Here is a 25,110-nt window from a genome sequence, read left to right as displayed (position 1 = left end):
TTTATGATTAAAACTTGGAATTTGCTGCCAGAAGATGTAGCGACAGGCACAGGCGTAGATAGCTTTCATTGAGAACAAGCCCATCAGGGACTACTAGTCATGATGATTCAAGGGAACCTGCGTTAAACCTCTGAATCTCAATTCCAGGACTGAAGGCCTTGTCCTCTATGCCCTGTTGCTGGCCCTCCAGGGTAACTGTAGTTAACAGCAGGGGTAGTCAACCTGTGGTCCTCCAGATGTCCATGGAGGCATTTGCTGGCAGGGGATCATGGGAATTGTAGTCCATGGACATCTGGAGGACCACAGGTTGACTACCCCTGGTTAACAGGATCCTGGATTAAATGGACTACTGGTCTAATCCAACAGAGCTCATTTTATGGTTGTATCTTCTAAGCAATGCTAATGGTCTACACCAAATGAGTTCTACTATTCCCATCCCTGTTGCTTAACCGCTCCTTTCAGTGGTTCAAATAGATCATTTGATCACTCATAAATTATATAAAGCAATCCTCACTCAAGGCAAAATCCTACCTTTTGGTGTTCAACATCGTCCTCACGGACGCTAACCACCACTGATCCGTCTCAATTAGCCGTGTCTTAGTGCAGTCACAGTTGGGGGAGAACACAATGCAAACCAGTTCAGCGGATGCTCACAGCTGTTCGGCATGAAGTGAACAGACCAAGTGATCAGCTCACATCTTGCTGCCACCTTCAGGGCCAGCCAACCAAGGCTACTATTTGGATGGGAGACCACTAAGGAAAGCTAGGGTCATGATGCAGAGGTGGGCAATGGCAAACCATCTCAGAACGTCTCTAGACTGGCTGACAGACAAGCCTAGGATCTCTTGGCTATACTACACACATGCCATACAATAAATAATAATAATCCTACCAAGGAGACTTACATTGCTCTGCTCTACCTTGCACATGCTGGATTCATTTACCGTGAAATGGCCTCTATCTCCCCTTCTGATTTGTGTTTCTCTTTCCTCTAAGTGATTGTGTTTGGCTTAAAGATACACTCCAAGACTGAACTGCTGGAGACCCTTGAAGGACAAATGGAGCCCTGAAGAATAACACATGCCATTCAGATTGCAAGGCCTCGCCCAGAACTTAGTTATAAGACGAAAGAGGAACAGTTGCAGAATAGAGTCTTGTCCCTAGTAAATAGGGACTGAGCATATGTCGTGAAATATTAACACTTCCTCCTGAGGTTATTGCATACTTATTCTTGGCAATCTTTTCAGTTTTTCTATCCACAAGTCGATTGCCAGCGGATAGCTGCACTCTCTCTCCCTCCCTCCCTCCCTCCTTCTTTCTCTCTCTCTCTCTCACACACACACACACAAATCCCACACATGTCTTTAAAGAATGACATTTCCAGTTTAGTAACCAGAATCCGCACTTGCTGCTTTTGGGCTGGCGTTGAAAATTCACTCCTATTGTAGCAATCCTTGACTCCCTCATCTCCTCCGCAGCCAAACACCTCTGACTCCAACTTGAGAAACAAGCAAGACATCAGTTCACATCTGGTGCTAGTTTGCGCAACTGAATCCACCCCCCCCTTTCAAAACCCTTGCAGTTGCACAAACGTACACCTGTTCTGAGTTTTGGCCCACACTGTGGTACAGGCTGATACAGGAATTTGCAGAGTGTCTAAGGCTGAGGGGAAGAACAGGGAGGGCAAATCTACATGCTGTTGTGGTTTGAAGGGTGAAGTTAAAAATTGTGGAGGTGGGGGGTTGACAGGAAGATGAGCATTGACCAGAAAACATGACAAGCTGTGACATTATGGCCCATGGTTGCCAGCTGTGTCACCCTTATGAGAGAAAACCAAAAGCACCCCAGTCTTGAGGGACTCAAAGAAGGGATGGAAAGCCCCAGCCAGTTGGACAGCTTTCACCACCAGACGAGATCACAGCTTTGTCCAACATTCTTTGCAGGCCACAGGATTCCCCAGGCTCTGATTGGCTCTTGTCCAGTTTCCTGATTGGCTGAGAACACTATACAAGCTCTTCCAGGTCAGGCCAACCTCAGTCCCATTAATCATTCAGCAAGCAAGGACAGTAAGCCAGGCCTTCTCTATTGCAGCATCCCCAACCTATCATTTTTACTGTTGAAATGGACATCAGCTTTTGCTCACCCAGACGAAGGAACTTGGCCGGCCCTAAACAAACATGAAACGAGCCCTACTGATCCCACCCAGCTGCCAGCCATAGCACACCCTCCAACATTTGAAAAGTAAATTCACAGGGACACATTTGTAACAGTCCTGTTCTCACACTCAAGGCCTTTCCTTTTCCCTCCACTAGGGATTCTCAACACAAGGTCACCCAGCTGGTTGCATGTGGGGGAGCGCAGAATCGAACCTGGCATGCGGACTTCTAATCTGGCATGCCAGGTTCGATTCTGCGCTCCCCCACACACTCCTAACTACTACACCAAACTGGCTCTAGTAGTAGTAAAGGCAGGAACTGATCTCCAAGGGAACTGATCTCTGTAGTCTCGAGATAAAATGTAATTCCAGGAGATCCCCAATCCCCATCTGGAGGTTGGCATCTCTAATTGCCGCAAAGCCAAGGTGGCTGACATGTGGACAGGAAAATCCAGATCTGCATAGTCCTGCCTAAGGTCGTACTTTATTTTTTACTCTTTACTAAGATGGCCATGACTGTGAAAGTTGGACCATAAGGAACGCTGAGCATCAAAGAAAGGAAGGCTGAGCATCAAAGAAAGGAAGGCTGAGCATCCCTTGGACTGCAAGGCAAATAAAAATATCAGTCCTAAAGGAGATCAGCCCTGACTGCTCTTTAGAAGGCCAGATCCTGAAGATGAAACTCAAATACTTTGGCCACTTCATGAGAAAGAAAGACTCCCTGGAGAAGAGTCTTTTCCACCAATTCACAGGTCTGCATGTGGGTTCTACAGCATGGTCTATCAAGAGTGCCCCAATCCTCTCCCAAGTGTTTCATATTATGGACGAAGGCTATAAGACAGAGGTATCCAGGATTAACTCTTCTTTTGTGCCGTTACCTTGAACAAAAATGCCCTCCCCAAGCTAGTTAAAAAAAAAGGAAGAAAGGAAGAAAGAAAGAAAGGAAGAAAGAAAGAAAGAAAGAAAGGAAGGAAGGAAGGAAGGAAGGAAGGAAGGAAGGAAGGAAGGAAGGAAGGAAGGAAGGAAGGAAGGAAGGAAGGAAGGAAGGAAGGAAGAAAGAAAGAAAGAAAGAAAGAAAGAAAGAAAGAAAGAAAGAAAGAAAGAAAGAAAGAAAGAAAGAAAGAAAGAAAGAAAGAAAGAAAGACCAAGTATCTTGTGTAGTTTTGGTCTTTTCCTCCTCCCTACAAGCAACTGGAGGAGTATTTCAATTTGAGAAACAGCCAGGGGAGGAGAATTACCACCCCACAAACACTGCCGTGGCTTCCATTCATAACTCCTGTGGCTGATTCTTCAGGGCCAAACACACATCCTGGGGGTTCATGCAGTTCCTGCATCCCACCTACTTTGACCTGTGCAAGTTCCCAGGACAGATTTCCCAGTCATCACAAACAGCCAACCAGTGTGGCTGCTGTCTTTGCTTAACGTAGCGTGGAATAGCCATTAGTGGGAGGAAGGGTAATTCCCCCTCTCCTGCAGCGTAATCTGTGAGCCATGCTTAGCCTTCTCAAGGTTATTGGGGTCCCATGACGGAGAATGTTATGTCAGTCACATGGGCCCATGCCAAAAAAGCCAGACTCCAGCGCTGCCAAAGCTGCATTTCAAAGCCATGAGTCCAATCTTGGATGAAGATCAAAGCATTGCTAACTGTCCTTAGAATATTTCCTTTACGCATCTCTTCGCGAGGGCCAAGAGATGAGACATATGGAAAAGGTATAGTTCCATACCAGAGACCCTCGCCACAGACCACAGGGTCGGCTTGAAAAATGGAGACATCCAGCGATGCCACGAGACAGCCACCAGAAATGTCACAGAGCTGCAAGGACGTCAGCTAAAGCTCACCCCTGCTAGAGTCTCATTAGCAAAAGGAAAAGTCTACAGGCGGCTCAGAGGCCACTGGGGATGCAGAAATCAAATCGCCAGATTGCATGCGTTTCCCCTCCCAAGTGTGTTTGCAGACTTCTTCCCAATGTGAGTTTTCATTCTGTGGCATGGAAGGCAGAATGGTGGTGGTGGTGGTGGGAGGCGGGTGGGGAGGAACGGGATAACGAGACCCGACAGCTGCATCTTCTATTCAACAGGTCTGGAATCAGAGCCAGTGAAACATCTCCCACACAGTAGGCTGGATCCCATCTTTCCTGCTATCCACTGACCTCTTATGTCATCCACACTCTGTTGCCAGATTAGGATGATGGATTTCAGACGGAATACCTGGCTATTTATACAACCCTTGCTAATTCTAACTCCATCTAACCATGAAGTCGTACTTTCCCACTCCCCTTCTTATTGTTCTACGGCAGGGTTTCATGAAACCCTGGCGTTTCTCGACGCCCCTGGAAAGGTTTCTGAAATGGGTGGGAGTTAATTTTTTTAATATATATTTTTGAATTTGTTGAGTGGCGGTCAATACATTTAAAAATAAATAAATGTTTCTTACACTCCCGTTTTCATTCCAAGCATGACTTCCATAGCCTGGTTCCCTTTCTCCATTGTGTTGTGTTGTGTAACCTTCCAATGTCAAAACTAACCAGGTTCTAATCAAGCCATAGTTTGGAAACCACAGGTTAGCATGACATCTCAAGGCAGCTGTGGAAACCACTTTCAGCCTTTGCATGTTTCACTTCATTAAGCTGATTTATTGCTGATAGCCATAGGCTGTTGTTATCAAAACAAGAAACTCAAATATCTGTAAACCGCTCCGCGGAAGCGGTAGTAATAAAGCGCTAAGGGCAATGTGGGAGGAGAAAGGGGCGGGCTAGCACCCGCTGTATTTCACTACAGCGGGCCTTAAATCTAGTATCTATATATTTTTAAAAGCTACAAATACCAGGCAGAATTTAAAAGAACCAAAAACTGACCAAACCCTCAAACGTATATAGTAATTAAAGAACACTACAATTCAAATGTCCTTCTTACCATGAGTTTAAGCAAATGACTACCTGATCAGAGTTGGTAAATCCACCCAGCTTGACTTCACACAGGCTGTCAGAGTAGCTGCTGCCGAAGGAACAAAAATTTGCACAGCCAAACAGATCTCCAATAGGATCTCCGATAGGGTTGTATGCTTCAGCCACTGAAGCGGCCATTCCAGTCCGAAGCAGCCAGCGCTGGGCTGGAACGGCCACTTCGGTGTCTGAAGTGTACAACCCTGATTTCCAATGGCCAGCCAGAAGCCCTGCAGGGGAAAAGTCCTACTTTGCCCCTCCCACTTGCCAAGTGTCAGGAAAGGTGCCAGAGGGTGCCATGGCATTCCTGGGCACAAATGTTGGTAACTCATGTCTTTTTCTGTGCCATCCCACTGGCCGACCTGACTCTGTGTTTTCTGACCTGACCACCAGCAGCTTTCCAGGGCCGCATGTAGGAAAAGGCCTTGTTCTGTGGGATCTTTTCTGGGGATCTAATTTGGGATCTCTGGGGATCTAATCTGGGATCTTCTGTATTCAAAACAATAATTTGTTCTTGAGACAAACCTTGGCCCAGTATTACTTATTCTAACAAATGGGTGCTCCAGAGTGCATTACCAGACATCCTTTACCTAGAGACGCCAAAGACTGAATCTTCTCAGCACAAAGCAGGTACTCGGTCAATAAGCTATGCCCTACATCAAACTGGGGGCAATTTTGGGCTACTGCGATGTATTAAGAGTGGTGGACTCTCATCTGGAGAGCCAGGTTTGATGTCCCACTCCTCCACATTAGGCTTTTCACAGTTCTCTTAGAGCTGTTTGTGCAAAGCAGCTCTGTTAGAACTCTCTTGGCCCCACCTACTTCACAGGGTGTCTGCTGAGGGGAGAGGACATGAATGGTGATTGTAAACTGCTTTGGGACTCCTTCAGGTAATGAAAAGTTGGCATAAAAACAGCTATTCCCTTAATCTCTCTCTTCTTTTTTTCTTTTGGCCATCAAGTTGCAGCTAACAACGTTTTCAAGGCAAAGGATGATCAGAAGTGGTTTGCCTGCCTCTTTGTCATGACCCTGGTATTCTTTGGTGGTCTCTCAGCCAAATACTAGCCAGGGCTTAACCTCCTTAGCTTCTCAGATCTGATGAGACTGGGCTGATCTGAATAGCCCAGATCAGAGTGAGGACAATGCAAGGACAATAAATTAACCAGGAGTATGTTACAGAAAATAGGGAGTGTTCCTAGTAAAGAGGGACATACTCCAAATCTAAGTCAGGTCATCTTTCATCTACAGTCCTGGAAACCTTTCCTCTATGTGTCCTGGTATTTGTTTAAATATAAGAATCACACCTAGAAATCTGTTAGTGACTTTCCCCTATTCTGTATGGTAAAGACCATAGAGACATAGGGAAATTCCTAGAGCATCGCTATGGAGATTATTTTCCAGGCTTTTTTTTTTTGCTCTTGCACCTCAATTTCTTGAGGGTAGGGGACTGGGGTCAACAGTGGGGATTCACCCCTAAGTTCAATCAGCCTAGCAAACTCACATCTCTTTTACCATACAACGTAGGTGGAGAGAAGCATCATAGTCCAAGAACAATTATATGGGCGACTACGTAGAATCCAAAGAGCAGAGGGGAGGCCATTTTGTACCATGCAGTTAATGCGGAAGTGGATTCAGATAAGCCCCTGGATAGTGACACACAAGACTTTCTTGGTCAGAAAGCACAATGAAGGGTGGTAAGGTGAAGGTTTATTACACCAGCGCTGACACGTTACTCAAGGATGCCTGATCCTTAACCATTAAAGCCTTTGTTCCATGCCAGGCTCCATTTGTATTTTGTACACAAGAACCAATGTGCAAATATTTGCACCCTGATCAGATGGATTGTGTCAAGCTGCAGTGGCCCATGTATAGAGCTGCAGGGGGATGAGCAAATATCCCCAATTGAGTCCATTCACTATTCTAAAAGCTTGCTTTGTGCCGTATTCCATAATTTATTCAAGTTGGCTTAATCAATTTCAAAAATTAATTCCAGAACTGGGGTATGTTTCCGTTTGTTGTCGTTCTTAGGTTCCCTGATCATCTGCACACTTCCCCCCATCTCTGTGTTGTTTGTTTGTTTGTTTATTATATTTATATACCACCCTTTCAGCTCAGGGCAGTTTACATTATAACTCATGCACCCAGTTCAGTACAATGAACATTCAATAAATTTATTTAACAGTGGAAATGGTATCAAACAGTGTAATATAACAACAGTGGTCAATAACAGTTTGGCCAGCTGGTCTGGGATCAGCAGCATATAAATCCAAGAAATAGATTAATTTAATGTAATTAATATTTGGAATGACTGGAAGGAATGCTTTTTTCACTCGCTTATGTGCTTTCTCACACATGTCATAGGATTTGAGGGTTATTTAAAAAAAAGAAATCAGCATTGACCTGCGCTGTATGCCAGTCTGGTTTATAGATCCGCAAGGCCTGTCCAGAGGGACAGACCAGACTGAATGGAATGAAATTAATTCAAAAGAAATCTAAACATCCAGAAGAAGTTTCTGACAGTTAGAGCGGTTTCTCAGTGGAACAGGCTTCCTCGGGAGGTGGTGGGTTCTCCATCTTTGGAAATTTTTAAACAGAGGCTAGATAGCCATCTGTCGGAGAGGCTGATTCTGTGAAGGCAAAGGGGTGGCAGGTTACAGGAGATGAGCAATTGGGATGTGGGTGTCCTACATAGTGCTGAGCGTTGGACTAGATGACCCATGAGGTCCTTTACAATTCTATGATTCTATAATTCTACCACTCATGACTCACAGCTCTGACAACAGCACCTGTTCATACTCAGCCATGGGATTGGGGGGAGGCACCATGCTGGGTCCTTGGAACTGTGGAGCCATAGCACATGTGCTACCTGGATAAACCACTACTGGCTGCACGTGTTGACCCCAAATTTAGCTCTGTGAGTGAAAGAAGGATCCATTACTTCCCTTGGCTGACCATTTCACAGGCAAAAACACGTCCAAAAACGGCAGTTTCTATTTTTGTCCAGTTTCTTTGTCAACCATTTCCTTATTTTATTCTAAAAAGAAGCTGACTCGCCAATCAGGTTTGCTCACACTAATAGCAGGCCATGGGGGTGGGGGTGGGGGGGTGGAGAGACAGGACAGAAATCACATATTTATCCAAGAAACTGATCCCACCCTTTCCTCAATGCAGTTAATTTTATTACATCTCTTGGCCAGCATTCAACATGGAATTGTTCCCCACAGGTTTCCCTGTTATGTTTTGGGCAAGTTTTATATTTTGGTAAACCTCTATTAATAGCCGTATTCTTTGGGCTATTAAAAACACACGCGCACACATGGACCCAAATGAGGGGTTGCGCAGTACAAAAAAGTCAGTCTGATTCAACAGGCAGATGTAGATGTCTGGCGGCACATAAAGCTTTGCCCTCTCGACATGGGATCACCTTCTTGTTCATGACCAGAACAAAACAATGATGTAAAATATGGCCAACTTGAGAATTCCCAACTCCTAGAATCATAGAGGTTGGAAGGGACATCCTGGGTCATCTAGTCCAATCCTCTGCACTATGCAGGGCACTCACAACCCTATCGCTCGTACACTGGAACCTGCCTCCCCCCTCCAACCTTCACAGAATCAGCCTCTCCATCAGATGGCTACCCATCTTTTTAAAATTTTAAAAGATGGAGAACCCGCCACCTCCTGAGGAAGCCTGTTCCACTGAGAGCACAACCGTAACAGAAATGGGAAGATTGAGCAGATCGGAGCAAGAATTAAACTACTGAGAATACAGTTGACTGTTCTGGGTTGGGCAGACTTCAGAGGTGGCATCGGGAATGAACAGGATTTGGGGAGGGAGGTACCTCAGTAGAATATAATGTTATGGAGTCCCCCCTCCAAAGCAGCCATTTTCTCCAGGGGAACTGATCTCTGTTGCCTGAAGATGAACTGTAAAACCCTGGTCCCATCTCAGGACTGGCTTCCCTATCTGATTCTCACCAGTCCTTGTCTGACAGGCCACACCATGACTGTTACTACATGCCAGGGATTTGTTTAGCATACAGCTCTTTACAAATTCCAAAACACCTACAATGAATCAGGTATGGACCAAACTGGACTAGCTGAGCAATTGAGCTGAGAAGAGCTGGGTTTTTGTATCTTGCTTTTTATTACCCGAAGGAGTCTCAATGCGGCTTCCAATCACCTTCCCTTCCTCTCCCCTCCCTGTGAGGTAGGTGAAGCTGAGAGAGCTCTGAGAGAACTGTGACAGGCCCACGGTCACTCAGCTGGCCGCATGTAGAGGGAATCAAACCACAAGGGGCCACCCAGCCTAGGCACCCACCTTCTCGGGAACTTAAAAATCACACGTTCCTGACAGGCCCTCATCCAATCTCCTCCTGAAAACTTCCACTGAAGAAGACTCCACAACCCTCAGAGGCAGCTCATTCAATCTATGAACAGCCCTTGTCATCAGAAAACGCTTCCTAATATTTAAGTGGAGCCTCCTTGCCCCTAATTTGAACCCATTGCTCCTAGTCCTTGTCTCTAGGCTCTTCAACAATGGCTGCCTATCACCCCTTGCCTCCTCTTCTCCAGGCTCTCAACCATTCCTCATAAGGCACGGATTCCAACCCATGGAGACCTGGGTTCAGATGCCAGCTGTGCCATGAAGTTCACAGAGCAGCCTTCGGTAAGTCATTCCTTCTCGATTTGTCTTGAGGATAAAGCGGGAGGAGGGGGCAGAGTTCCTTGACATAAAAGCGGGATTAAAAGCATAACGAGAAAGGGAATGGCGTAATAGCAATTGGCACATAAAGGCCCATAAAACCCTGCTGCCAACCCCTTGTGGTAGGTCAGAACAGGCCATTTATCCAGCAGCAGCTCATAAAGACCCAGTTCTAGCAAGGTGTGAAAAAAAGATTGTTGTTACAAGCAGGGGAAGTTTATTTCTCTGTTCATCTTTTTCGTTCCTCTCCGCCCCCTGAGGGTTCATCAGTAAGAAAAGAAGAAGATACGGCAAGAGCTCCATCCACCCAAGAACAACAGTACATCATCACCCCCCCCCCAATGAAAAAGCACTTGTTGGAAAGATTTCACAACGGCTGTGAAAGAGACATTATAGCCATGTGCATTTTTTATAAAAAGATGTTTGAAGACTTTCAGAAGGGGTTCCAGTGGGAATTTTCCTGACATACAATAGAGAAGAACCCTATAAATGAAGCAACATCAGATATGCTCTAAAGCAGGGGTAGTCAACCTGTGGGCCTCCAGATGTCCATGGACTACAATTCCCATGAGCCCCTGCCAGCAAATGCTGGCAGGGGCTCATGGGAATTGTAGTCCACGAACACCTGGTGGGTCACGTTTTGACTACCCCTGCATCTGTTTTATTGAGGAGGATGATCCTGGTCTACTGAACAAGAATGCTGAAAGGATTCCTGTGATAATGTGATGATTATTTTAAGCAAATTGTAGTCCATGAACATCTGGAGGACCACACGTTGACTACCCCTGCTCTAAAGCTCAGCTAATAAATACATGTACTTCCAACTGACAGTTATTACTGTGGAAGACACTAGGAAACAACAACAACAACAACAAAATAAAGAAGTTATCTGAATTCATCTCTCCGTGTGATTCCCTCCCTCACCTTCTTCAACCTGCATTTTAACTCGAATGCCCCAGTGACAATTCGTCAGGTTTTGTAGCCTACATTTTAACATTCTGATTTAGTTTACTGCAAGCATAAAACACTCGTAAAAATCCATCTCCTCGTCACCCTGGGGAATGATTCCATTTGACAGACAAAAGGACACAATATTCATAGAATATCACTAACTGAGGCAGAATTGATGGGAAGAACAAGTGGGGGGGGGGGGGAAGGCAGGGGTACATCTGGTTAGTAATAAACCTTTATCAGAGTGCTGGTAGAGACATGAAAGAAGTTCATGAAGTCATGTGTGAGCTGAGGACCCCCCCCCCCTTCCACTCCAGTAACAGAACTCAAAGTTTAGACACCAAATTGTATTACTGTATTTTTCTAATTGTGTCACTGGAACATATGTGACACAACTTTTACTGCATGATAGGTCGGTGTTGGGATGTCTGAGCACCTATTTCAGCAAAGCAGAAGACAGCCCCTCCTGCCCAGCAACTGCTAGTCAGCTATTTGCTAATCTAATCCTGGTAAATGGATGGGGAAGAAATGGAGATAGTGACAGATTTTATTTTCCTGGGCTTCAAGATCACTGCAGATGAGGACTGCAGCAAAGAAATTAAAAGACACTTGCACCTAGGGAGGAAAGCTATGGCATCCTAAAAAGCAGAGACATCACCTTGCCAACAAAAGTGAGTTTAGTCAAGGCTATGGTATTCCCAGCTGCAATGTATGGCTGCAAAAGTTGGACCATAAGGAAGGCCGAGCGTCAAAGAATTGAGGCTTTTGAACTCTGGTGCTGGAGAAGACTATTGCGAGTCCCTTGGACTGCAAGGCGAACAAACCGGTCAGTCCTAGAGGAGATCAGCCTTGCCTGCTCCTTAGAAGGCCAGATCCTGAAGATGAAACTCAAATACTTTGGCCACCTCATGAGAAGGAAGGATTCCCTGGAGAAGAGCCTAATGCTGGGAGCGATTGAGGACAAAAGAAGAAGGGGACGACAGAGAACGAGGTGGCTGGATGGAGTCACTGAAGCAGTAGGTGCAAACTTAAATGGACTCCGGGGAATGGTAGAGGACAGGAAGGCCTGGAGGATCATTGTCCATGGGGTCGCGATGGGTCGGACAGGACTTTGCACCTAACAACAACAATCTAATCTAAAATGGTCAATTAAAAGCCCATAACTGGTCCAAGTGCCCTAACCTAAATAGCCCAGGCCAGGCTGATCTTGTCAGATTCTGGAAGTAGCACTGTTTAGTACTTGGATGGGAGACCACCAAAGAAATCCAGGGTTGCTATGCAGAGGCAGGCAATGGCAATCACCTCTGAACATCTCTTAGCTTGAAAGCCCTAGGTAGGGGTGGCCAAACTGTGGTTTTCCAGATGTTCATGGACTACAATTCCCAGAAGCCCCTGACAGGATGTTTCTGGCATAGCATCATGGGAATTGTAGGCCATAGACATTTGGAGAACCATAGCTGGCTACCCTTGCCCTATGGGGTTGCCATAAATCAGCTGCAATTTTATGGTACTTTCCATCATCAACTGGTTCAAGTAGCCCCTGAAGGTGAATTGATGTCACCCTCATGCTCATGGCAAGGCGCTTTGGAAGTCACTCTGGGTTGTTCCCACCAGGCTCATAATGAGCCTATGGAGCAATTATATAAACACAAGGTCCTCATGTGTGTTCAAGGTGATGAGTCACTCATATGCTGGATTAATTACAAGTAACTTTAAAGCAAGATCAAAAACCAAGTGAGTAGATCGTGACTATTCAAGGGTCATGTGAATTCCCAGAGGATGTATGTACCAATACGGGATTGAGTGTGAGACAGATCAGACAATATATTATTCTGACTGTTTGCTGGACAGCAAAGGAGGGAATTAAAACAAACCTCCCCTCTCCAAGTTACTTCTATAATCATCCGGAGGACGTAACACTGAACAGGTTTATATACATACAATCCAATGTGTGCATGGCCAGATTAATTTCTCCAATAAAATCTAGCAAATGGACTGTTCAACCTAGCCTTAATCACATGGGAAACACATTGTTTAAATACTGTGTCCTGAAAATGTTCAGGAGTGTTGTGAGTTCCCACCCAGGGTCAAAATGAGGCTATGAGGCACATTTATTTTCCCCACAACACAGTCCAGTTTAAACAATAATTATACTATGTTGTTAGCAAAAAAAAGAGAAAGAGAGAGAGAAAGAAAGAGAGACAGAGACAGAGACAGAGTCAGAGACAGAGACAGAGACAGAGACAGCGACAGAGACAGAGACAGAGAGAGTGAGTGAGAGAGAGAGTGAGAGAGAGAGAGAGAGGACCTCAGTTGCTTAACAGTATACCTACCTGTGAGGAGAATCTGGATCAAAGCATGTCTTGGTGACATCCGTTATCTCGGGGTTGCAGCAGTCCCCACCATCAAAGTTGTACCGCTCATAGTTACAATCCATGTCGCACACCCCGTTCAGCTTCTTCTTGTTAAACGAGGAATGGCGCACAATCCGGCAGTCCCCTCCATCGTACCCTGTTAGGGTGTGGTTGCATTCAGGGTCGCAATTATCATTTCCAATCTTGCTGATTTCACAATTAGCCAGGACGAGGCGATGTCGGAGGGAGGAGTTTTTGATCTCCAGCACCTCCAGTTCCCAGGTGATGTTATAGGGGCTAAAGGCCTCCGTCAGGTGCTGGTGCTGAAACTCGATCTGCTGGCGGCTGACTGTTGGATTTCGATGGTAGTCATTGTAGATGTTCACCACCCGGTAGCGTACTGTCTTTTTGTGGCGGAAGCTCAGGAGCTTGTTGTAGCTGGCAATCACCTCCACGTTGTCACAGACAGTCTGCCCACACAGAGGGGGAACCAGGTTGGTATCCAATAGATAGCCAGGGTGGGAAGAGAACTCAATTTGAGGACTAGGGCTATCTTTCATAGGAGACCAGGTGTTTTTCACGTTCAGTAAATTCTCCTGGAAAACAAGCTGAGGTAGAGGAGCATCTACTTTGTGAGTCACCTGGACCATGTCCAACAGGATCTCCTTCTGAGATCTGGCCGCTCTCCAAAGACTGAAGTGTTCTACGTAGCCTCGGTAATTCTGGTTCAGAGCATTCCCTCCGAGCATGAGCACCTTGCACTTCAAGGTCAAAGGGCTGAAGATGCTCCCTACCTGCTCTCCGCTGGTGGCCACTTGGGCACCATTCACATAAAGCTTCATCAAGCGTCCGTCATAGGTAACAGCTAGGTGAACCCACTGATTTGGGAGGTAGCTACGATGATCGGTGATGGTAGTAACTTTCCGGGCACGGTCCGTCTTCAAGGAGAAGAAATACCGAGGGTCTCTATTCCCTTGGTCACTGATGGTGTTAATCCCCAGGACCCATCCACGATCACGGGTTGTGTACGAACATTTGTCATACAGTCCTAAGTGTCCCCCCCAAAAAAGAAAGAGAAGTAAATGTGGATGACATACGACAAATAGATTATTCTATTGCATTAAGTCAGAAAGGTAATAATTATACTGAAACACTTGATATAGGACCAGAGGGAATTTGAACTCTCCCATTAAACATGAGGCCATAAACGGGAAAGAAGCCCCCAGCACTGAACCAAAGGTCAAGACCTGCTATAGGCCCAGGATGTGACAAGGATTTCCCATTCTTTGTCCAGGAGCCAACATTCCTTTGTAATTTCTTAGTGATGAAAAGCTGTTTCCAGCTTTTCACATTAACTTTACTTGAACTGGAAGCTTGACGTCACTCGTATGAACCAACTCCTGCAGACATGTACTAATTGGGTAATTCTCAGCACCCTCACAACACTGTGGGTCCATGGGTTCTTTGGGGAAATCCCACAGCCATTAGGCTTAATCCATTTTATGCTTGCAGGTTGGCTTCACAGACGAAATGACATTACAGCTCACTGATGGCAAACAGACTGCATCTGTCTAGTATATCCATTTAGAAATAGAACCATCTTTCATCCTCAACTGGATGACGTGAGAAGAGAGAGTCTTACAAATCAGACAGCCCCTGGTTCAAATCTTGCTTCTGCACTGAAGTCCAAAGGTAACCTTAGGCCAACTGCTGCTAGCCCACGTGCATCAGAAGATGGTGCTATTTTATCCGCAGTCAGACCACTGGTTCATTTAGTTCAACCCTGTGTTGAACTTTGAAAGGGGAATTAGACAGATTCATGGAGGAGAAATCTATCAACGACTTCTCACCACGGTTACTGAGGTGAACCTCCACATTCAGAGCCACTAAACCTCTAAATCTCAGAGCCAGAAGGTAACATCAGGGGAAGGCCTTGGACTCTTTGCCCTGTTGTTGGTCATCCAGAAGAACTGGTTGGCCACTGTATGAGACAGGATACTAGATTAGATGGACCACTGGTCTAATCTTCTGGATGAGGCTCAAAAATCCCCTTTGATTGTTCCCTTCCCTTGTTAAACAAAAACAGCAGACCAGGGAGAAAAGCCTACAGGCCAGATCCGGGGTGGGGTAATTGTTAGTGTGGAACTAGGATTAAGAAGCCCTGAGTTCAAAGTCTCATTGAGCTGTGCCATTCACTGGTCAACTTTGGACCAGTTACGGTTTCTTCCAGGTTGGCCTAGCTCATAGGGTTATTGTTAAGAAACAACAGGGGAAGGGGATAAACCATCTCCCCAGAGCTCCTGCACCAAGAGTAGGATGAGGATATAAAACCTAAACTGTGATTACTAATTGTTCTCTTATCCTTAATTTGGTTTTTTGTTTCCCAAACATAGTCATTGGAGAAAATCCACTCAACATATCACAGCCCACTTGAGAAACAAGGATAGATTTCTAGTGCACCGACAGGGGTTGTAATTCCAAAATTAGGGAGACTCTCTTGAAACAAGAGAGGCAGGACCAACTACTCTGGAGCTACAAAACCAGGGTGAAGTTCAGATGCAAGCATTTTTGAAAGCGTCTTTAACCTCAGAACACACACATAGTTCTGCAGAAAAGCCATAACACATTGATAACTTCAGTCCAGGGGAATACTTCTCCTTCTGCACTCTCTCTTCCACCCAGAGGCCAGCAACCCCAGGCTCTGCAACTCATCATTCCTTCAAGCTGACGCCACCCGTCACCTTCTTGTTCTGAAGAAATGTCTCAACCCTCATCTATCAACAATTCTTTGATAGCATTGTGGTCTTGGAGAGCATCAACAGAGCAAAGGTTATCAGAGCATTCATTTTAGTTTATCCCCTCCCTTTATAGGTTCGGCTAAAAAAAACCCCAACAACCCCAAAACCTATGAAGCTAAGGTTTTTGATTTTTTTTAAAGGCATTTCTTAGCCTCCTCTTTCTGCCTCGTTATTTTCCTAGGGGCTCTTCCTTCCCCTTTTCCTGTTACCTTTGGAAGAGAGATGCCAGTGTTAGGCAGGTAATGTGTTTATTCATCTGTGGGGTGCACACAGTTCAGAAAAACCTCCTTGAGACTGGCTCCAAACTTGCGCTGCCGCTTATTAGAAGGGGGCACAGGGAAAAGGGGAAACAAGTCGGTTTGCACTGGTATTCAGATCCGGGCTGAAGCGAATGTTTGCCAAGAACATGAAAGCTATCAAATTCGTGCTGCAAGCAGCAGGGTCAGGCATCGCCCCATTGCTTTGCAAAAGCACTCAGCAGTCTATTCACCTTGACTGTGGTATGGGAGTAGCACTATTAATGATACACCATTCAGTTACATACAAACAATATGTGCAACCCAGAGCAAACGTTGGACAACACTTACGATCTATTTCCAGTTAGCATTTTTAGATCTGACACACACCAGGAGCCCTTCAGAGTAGCAAATTAGCTGGCATTGAAAGGGTTCTCTTTCAGGGTAAGGTGCTACTGGCCTTGAACCTAGCCTTTCTGCTGCTCACTGGCACATCCACCCTCCTGAAATTATGGGCGTGGCAGATTCCTTTGAAATAAAGGTTTCCGAACCTTAAAAAGTGCTTATTCAGCATATATGTTTATGATGCTGTAAAGGTAAAGGTATCCCCCGTGCAAGCACCGAGTCATGTCTGACCCTTATGGTGATGCCCTCTAGTGTTTTCTTGGCAGACTCAGTACAGGATGGTTTGCCAATGCCTTCCCCAGTCATTACTGTTTACCCCCCAGCAAGCTGGGTATTCATTTTACCGACCTCGGAAGGATGGAAGGCTGAGTCAACCTTGAGCTGGCTGCTGGGATCGAACTCCCAGCCTCATGGTCAGAGCTTCAGACAGTATGTTGCCTGCCTTACCACCCTGCGCCACAAGAGGCTACTTATGATGCTGATGGTGTGTAAACACCAAAACACCCATCCACCTGGGTTTGGCAAGAGAGCGCCAGAAATTTGTCGGTTAGAAGAAAACCACCGAGTTCACATTCCTTTCTTTCTGTCACTCCACCTGGTAATATGGCAGCCCCACCAAGTGTGGGAGGCCAGCTACAGCCAGGCAATGGGTGATGTGAGCAAAAGAACTTTAAAAATCCAGCAGGTCTCTGTTTGCCTCTTAATCTCTGACATGGCAGACTCACTTATAATGACAATTGATCTTTATTGCCACCGTGGAAAATGAACTTTCTCCACCCTTATAGAGAAGGGAGATTTTTTTTGTTATTTTCAACACATTCTGGGAGAAGAAGGAAAGTGGCTGTCCCATTCCCAGAAGAAAAAGGGGGAAAGGGAGGGGGGAAATAACAATCCCTATAACTTCTGGAAGTTGTCATTGCTTGCTCTGCTGGGAGAATACAACCAAAGGTGACAGGACTTAGTTATGAAAGGGGAATTTAGGTCAACAATCAAAGCTGCAGTCAGGGGCCCATGAACAGGGAGTTAAAGGTTGGGACTGTGTTTTTTCCCCCTCACATGCTTTAATCGTTTAGTATCAAAGTCGCGGCAGAAAACGCTTGAAAGAGCAAATATTCTACAGGAACCTATAGGAAGCTTTTATCTGTCCAGAAGAAAATAATTAAACAAGACAGATTTGGGTTAAGTATTCCCATGTTCCACGCAATTGGATAAACTCAGGAGAGATCCACACAAGCAGTTTCTCAAGTTCTGCGTGTCGGAGATTTTGACTCCGGACCCCTAATGGATATTTTTTTTAATTCATTATTGTGGAGGGTGGGAATAACTTTGCCTCTTGGTTTCCCCCCGTCACCTTCTTCCACATGATCCTTCAATAATTCAGACCCCAGCACATTTAAGGTAACAACCACGGCTAGTACAACTTATCCTTCAGATTCTCCCTGGAAGCAAACAGCAGAGAAGAAGAAGAAGAAGAAGAAGAAGAAGAAGAAGAAGAAGAAGAAGAAGAAGAAGAAGAAGAAGAAGAAGAAGAAGAAGAAGAAAAGTTGGTTATTAGATGCCGCTTTTCTCTACCCGGAGGAGTCTCAAAGCGGCTTACAGTCGCCGTCCCTTTCCTCTCCCCACAACAGGCACCCTGTGAGGTAGGTGAGGATGAGAGAGCACTGATATCACTGCTTGGTCAGAACAGCTTTATCAGTGCTGTGGTGGGCCCAAGGTCACCCAGCTGGCTTTATGTGGGGGAGCAGAAATCAGAAGTCCACACTCCTAACCACTACATCAAGCTGGCTCCCTTCCAGAGACAATGGCCCCAAATAAATCCTATTTTACCTTTGGCAGAATGCACATTCCTCCTACTTTTTCAAAAAGAGCAACTTCCCAGTCATTCTTCTTTTCCCCTCCCCGTTGTGCTTGCAAAGACGCTTATGAGTGAAATATGGAGCGCCTGGTTGGTTGAGTCCCCACACTGAGAAGAAGAGTAGCAGCTGTTGCACCTTGGCTAAGGATGTGAGAAGAAATGAGGCTTTTGGAAAAGATCTTCCAACTGTTTCTTCTTATGATGCTAAGGTTAATAAGGTCATATTGTATGTTACCAGCAGTGATGAGACCTGCTGCTATTAAGAGCATTTCTGATGTACAGGACCTGTTCTCTGGTCCCTGTCACTGGTAAATCTATCAGATCTCTATTTTGGGGCGTTAGCAGGGCCCATTCACCTCCCTGTGCAGCCAGTAGGGGAGGGGGTAGAACTTTGATAAGATAGTTTTGGATTTGCATGGAGTTTTCAATGCAAAGGAACATGCAGGGCTGGAATGCACAGCCTGCTGCCTCGTCTCCCTTGCTGCAGACCACTCCACGACCTCATTCTCCTGTAAGCCTGAACCGGGCCTTAGAGGACATAGCCTGTCCTTTCACACCCTGCAGCTCCCGAAGCCTCTTTTGCACAGTCCATAACAGAATGGAGTACAGTGGATCTTTAACCTAAGGAACCAACGCCCTGTTGGCTTTTAAAAGAGGTCAGGCATTCAGTAGAAGAAAGGCTACAGCTGAGATAGATCCTTCTACAGTGCATAATGGTGGGCGGTCAGGCTGTGATCCCTGGGATGAGATGAAAGATGTTACAGGCTGGTTCTTACTTTCATCTGTTAAATGGTACACCATGCTCTAGTTTTTTGATCAGCTTCCTGGTGAAGGGAAGGTAAAATTAAACCTGCTGCTGAAAACAGCAACAATGTCTCCTCCTCCCAATGTCTAGTGGGATGTATCTGGCCCTGATGCAGTGATTTCCCTTTCCTGGACCATGTTGCTAGCTACCGTTAATATCAAGCACTCCCAGGTGTCCCCTAACCATATATGGTCATGTGGACCTGCCCTCCTTTCCCAAAATGCCCCAAAATGATCCTGGAGGGGGTGGGAAGGGGACGAACCGCAGGTGGGTGTGTACACAGCCATACTTTCCAACCATATTCTGCATGATTGCGCCACTTCTGGGGTTTCTTGAAGCTTCAAGAATGTTTCAGGGGTTCTTCAATGGTAAGAAAGCTGGAAAAGGCTGCTATAACACATCGAACCACTGAATCAATGACTGAAGGTGAGCTCATTTCAATAAAATGAAGCCAGAACCAATAACGATAGAGGTTTCAAAGATTATAAACTTGCGTGTTCCTTGGCTCCCTCCCCTCACCCCACTACCACCATTAAGTTTATCACATTTTTTAGGTGGGATGATTAAAATTGACAAATCTACATCTTAATTTGATGACTCAGTCTGGCTGTAACAGCATTTTAGTTAATAAAGCTCCAACAACATTCAGGTAAATTATCATCACCAACAACAATAACCGATAACATCAGCAGAAGTCGCAAAACTCTTGAACATCTCATCTCTAAGTCCCTCCATCATAAAAGGGAAAAAATGCATCACAATTTACACCCTGAGGATTCAGGTTTTAATTGTGGGTAAGCGACTATTAAAGCTTTTATAAACCTAAATGATCTAATACATATGTGATTGTTTTAAATAGTGTACACTATAGTGGATTGTTTTTAAGACTTGTTACCTGCCCTGAGCCATTAAGGAAAGTGCAAGCTATAAGAATAAAATCATTATTATTGTTATTACTAGTAATCAAGCCCGCTGCAGGGGAATGCAGCGGGCGCTAGTTCCTGACTTTAGTCGGCTGCGGCGGCGGTGGGCTGGTCGGCGGCGGCGGGTTGTCGGCGGGGGCGAGCTTCTTTTGTTGGCGGGCTGGTCTGCGGCGGGCTGGTCGGCGGCGGCGGCAAGCTTCTTTTGTTGGCGGCAGCCTGACGCGGCGAGAGGCACAAAGCGCCTCTCGCCGCGTCAGGCCGGGAGGAACTGCGAGCCGGAGCTGGGGCTCCCTGGGTCGGCGGCCTGACGCGGCAAGAGGCGCTTTGCGCCTCTCGCCGCGTCAGGCCGGGAGGAACTGCGAGCCGCGCTGTGCGCAGCTCGCAGTTCCTGGAGCTGGGAATCGGAGGGACCAATCGGCAGGCGCTTTGCGCCTGCCGATTGGTCCCTCCGATTGTCTGTCGTCAGGAAGGGTCCAATCTGGACCCTTCCTCATCACGGACTAATCCCACCTCTACCCTGCTTAACGAATTATTTAGTCCGTGGCGCCCATGGCGCCACGGGCGGTTTAAAGATTAGTCCGTGGCGCCCATGGCGCCACGGGCGGTTTAAAGATTATCATCATCATCATCTTGGGAATGACAGGTCAACAAATTCAGCAGTTCAGAGACTGGGAGGGGGGAATTAAAAGTAGGAAAAAAAGAAATCTCAAAAGGAAAATGTATTTCCGCAGAATACTTTATAGAGGTGCAAAGAAATACTAAACTGTCACAGGAGCATTTCACTGCTGATTCCTGTTATGGCCTCAAAGACAGAACAAAAATTATTTCTTTAAATTTATTAAAATTATTACATTCATGTATTTATTCTGTGAGCCACCTTGGGTATTTTAAATGGAAAGGCAGCATGTTCTAAATACATTTTTTAAAATTATAAACAAATCAGTGAAGTTCTGTTCACCTTTATTGGCCGTGGTTTGGCCTCAGCAGGAGAGACATTCCTTTCAAAGACCAGAAAATGAGTTATTCTGTTCATTTACAAGGTCCTTATCAGCACAAAAACAAAGGATACGAATCTTATAGTTTTTGGAGAACACCAAGTAGGATGCTTCCGGCACAAAAAACACTGGCAGGGAGGGTAATAGCCCATTCATACAATTTTTTCTCAATGACCCAATGCATGCTGGGGCAAGTACAGCAAATCTGACTCGTTTGAGCAAATTTTAGTTACTCATGATGATCAGAGAACTTGTTAATACCAAGACTAGTTTCAAAACCTTGTTAGACCAGTTCTGTGGCAGGGTACCCTACTGTGGTCAATCTCCTCCCCAGGTCTCATCCCCAAATCTCTGGAAGTTTCCCATTCCAGATCTGGCAACCCTATCCCTCCACCCCCTGCTAATGGGCCAGGGGAAAATTGACCACCCTAGAGCTTAATGGACCCTATAAGTCCAGCCAAACTACTGGGACTTGAATTTATTTGCTCCAAATTCATATTTATTTAAATTATATCTCTATGCCATTGCCCCCCGCAGGGCACTTTGCGGGTATGAATCTGTTGAGGGAAGCATGCCTGGCCTCAACAAGGGTCAGGGCCTTTTCGGTCCTGGCCCCCACCTGGTGCAATGAGCTCCCGGAAGAGCTGAGGGCCCTGCTGGAACTCTCTGGGTTCCACAGGGCCTGCAAGACAAAGATCTTCCACCAGGCTTTTGGGTAAGGCCAGGCGGTATACTAGCTGTATACCAGATGATAAGAACGGGTCCTTCCCCTGGGGGCTTACCGTCACCCCAGATTTACATCGGGTGGGCAGAGCCGGGGCTAGAGTAATGTAAGAAAATGGCCTATTGTGGTTTATTGTGACCGCCATCTATCTTGTTGTATGTGGTTTATATGTTATGCTGTGTTTTATATATTGTATTTTATATTTTATGATGTTGTGAGCCAGCTTGTTTGGGAGTGGTGGGATAGAAGTCTAATGATAAATAAATAAAAACAAATAAACAAAAAAATAAATAAGTGAATTAATGAATTAATGAATTAATGAATTAATGAACGAACAAACAAACTGTATCTCCATCTCAGAACTCAAGACAGGCTACGGAGGATTCCCGGAAAATCTCCCATCCAGGGTCAGAGCAGTTTTGGGTACCCTTAGCATCAGCAAAGTTGCTTTAACATGCCCTTTACTCCCTAGAGCAGGGAATCCCAACCGAGGTCCACTGACCCCTGGAGGTCCACAGGAGCTCTGGAGGGGTCCACGGCCTTTCCCCTCCCACTTTAATGGACTCAAGCTTGGGAACGGGCCGCTTCCATTGCTTCCCCTTTCAAACTTGAGTGGGTTCTCTCATGGTTTATGTGCTCGCTTTAACCTCTTGTCTCTCCCCTCATTCAGTCCTCTTTGAACCTGCCTGTTAATTACGGGTGATGATGTCATTTCCAGTAACGTGACACTTCTGGGGGCATGACAGGGAGGCGTGGCCAGCTGACATCCAGGGCTCTTCAAAGCCTGAACAATTATTTAACCGGCTCCTCCATGGTCAAAAGTTTGAAAAAGACTGCCCTAGATAGCACTGTTCACCCTATTCAGGGGAAGACTGGACATTCATCTTATAAGGGAAGTTCTCAGTGGTCCACTGGCAGTCCGGAGCAAGTCAAGTTCCAGTAGTTTAGCTGGCTGCATAAGGTAGCCAGGTCCCCCCCCCCCCGGCTACTGGCAGTGGATGGAGGGGTAGGGTTGATAGATCCAGGTTGGGAAACTTTCTGAGATTTAGGAATGGGGCCTAGGGAAGACAGGGACCTCAGTGGGGTACAATGCCACAGAGTCCACCTTCCAAAGCATCCACTTTCTGCAGGGGAGCTGATCTCTGAAGTCCTGAGATGAGCTCTAATTCCAGAGGATCCCCAGGTCCCACCTGGAGGCTGGTGTCCCTACTGCGTTCAGGCCTGACCAGAGGCACCATCAACAAGATGCTTGCCTGTTGACAATTGGTGGTGGTCCAGGAGGAAGTAACAGGTGAGCCAACATCCATTGTTGGTTTCTGCTGGCCACATCTGCACCAAGCTGCCCCTGCAGTGTAGGCTCGTAGTACCACAGGAGCCACCCCGCCTGGCTTGCCCCTGGACTATTTTACCTTCCCTCCAGCCACTCCTGCTTAAAGGCTTGGCTGGCCAGTAGTAGGCTGAAATATAATTGAAGATTTGGGGGGTGGAGCCTGTGGACGGTGTTGCTTGGGGAGGGAAGGGAAGGGATCTCAACAAGGGATGAGGCTGTACACTCCACTATTCAAAGCAGCAATTTCCACCAAGGAACTGATCTCTGTAGTCTGGAGAGCAAATAATACTAGGAGCTCTCTAGGCCTCAACGGGTTGGGATTGGCAACCCTATTAAAGTCTTTATTTCCATGCTGAAACTGTCAAGAAAACCCCCCTATGAAGGCTTTCTGGGATTGCCAGCGGGGACACGTAACAAAGCGGAGAATGATTCGGAAGCTTCAGCATTCTACCGCACCCCGAGGAAGAAGCGCACATTTCAGTTCAGCCACAACAACATAAGGTGCCTGTTCTGTCGGATACAAGACAGCCGCAAATCAGCTGCCAGTGACAGTCCAGCTGTTCAACAAGACAAAACAAATACCGGCTGTAGAAAAACAGGCACTTGCACAAGAGACAGAAGTCAGTCGGGAGGGAGGGAGGGAGAAGAGCCCCAGATAAAGATTCGATCAGACAAAGTGCTGCCTTTCCACCCTCTCAGCGGCAACCGAAACTCGCTTGCCGGAGAAGGGACTGAGCATCTCGGGTAACATGACCCCTACAAGGTGGCCTCACTCTTTTTGGTGTTTTTTTTTCTTCTTCTCTCCTTAGGGTTGCTAAACTCAGAGTGCTGAATCCCTGACGCATTTTCTCCAAGTCTCCTTCCAATGGCTCCTTTGAAAGAAAAAAGGAACTTTCTCCAAGTCTTCTTCCCTCTCGATCCTGAGAAAGAAAAAGTATTTTCCCAGTGGAGGAAGCTTCTATTTGGGGGGGGGGGGGAAGGCTTGGTGGGAAGGATCTATCAGAAACAACAAAAGATCTGAAGGCTTGAAATTCATTAGCAAGCTTGATGATATTTTTAAATGTTGTTTAAAACAAAAAAACACAAGCACACACAAAGATTAGAAAGTGGTGACTCTTCAGCCATAAAAACGGGCAAACCTGTTTACATTCAGTGCAGTAGCCTATCAGCATTCCCAGGATCCCAAATCCTTGTTTTATTAACTTGGTTTGTCTTCTAGCAAAACTTTGCTCATTTGCCCGGCAGCCCTTTTAGTCCATTGAATGAATCTGATTCCCCGGGGAGGGGGGGGGGGGACCAAGCAAGTAAGCAAGCCGCATTCAACTAAAAACATTCAACAAGGCCAAAACAGAAACAACGCTGAGAGATCTGTGATCAAATCATCCCAGGGTCTTGAAAAGTCTAACGCAGGGGTAGTCAAACTGCGGCCCTCCAGAAGCCCGTGGACTACAATTCCCATGAGCCCCTGCCAGCATTCGCTGGCAGAGGCTCATGGGAATTGTAGTCCACGGACATCTGGAGGGCCGCAGTTTGACTACCTTACGGTTGCTTCATGGGGGCTCTTCCTTGGATCAGGGATCAGAAAAGAAAGGGGCTGCCATCTTTCCTCTCCTGCAGTGTTCAGTGACTGAGACTGACCCCCAGAAGGGTTGTTAGTCTTGGAAAGGAAACCTGGACTTGCCAAAAAGTGTTCCCAGATGAAGGTGTTTGCCACTTCTATTGCTACCAAGATGCTTTCAGTAGAGGTGCCAGGGATTGAACCTGGGGTTTGCCTGAGGCAAAGTAGGTGTTCTACCACTGAGCTATGACTCATCTTCCCAAATATTGACTATGCTCACTGGCAGCCTCTTACTCACAGACTATTGCCAATCCCAACCCAGCTGACACCGATGGAATGTGGTCAAGCATTTCACAAAGCCCAGAATGTCCTCA

At 46.2% G+C, this 25,110-nt stretch overlaps 1 protein-coding gene across 1 annotated transcript in view; it reads right to left on the bottom strand.

Annotated features, from left to right (window-relative positions):
• The window catches only part of PAPPA (pappalysin 1), a 286,657-nt gene that overhangs the window by 237,902 nt on the left and 23,645 nt on the right, over window positions 1-25,110 (bottom strand). Inside the window, exon 2 of the mRNA XM_077305078.1 lies at window positions 13,087-14,155. Coding sequence (XP_077161193.1) covers window positions 13,087-14,155 — 1,069 coding nt within the window. The remainder of the gene's footprint in view (window positions 1-13,086; window positions 14,156-25,110) is intronic.

The sequence above is a fragment of the Paroedura picta genome, chromosome 12 (genome assembly GCF_049243985.1).
Source record: "Paroedura picta isolate Pp20150507F chromosome 12, Ppicta_v3.0, whole genome shotgun sequence".
NCBI lineage: Eukaryota > Metazoa > Chordata > Lepidosauria > Squamata > Gekkonidae > Paroedura > Paroedura picta.
The sequence above is the reverse complement of the archived record's forward strand: the minus strand, read 5'-3'. Positions and strand labels throughout refer to the sequence as shown.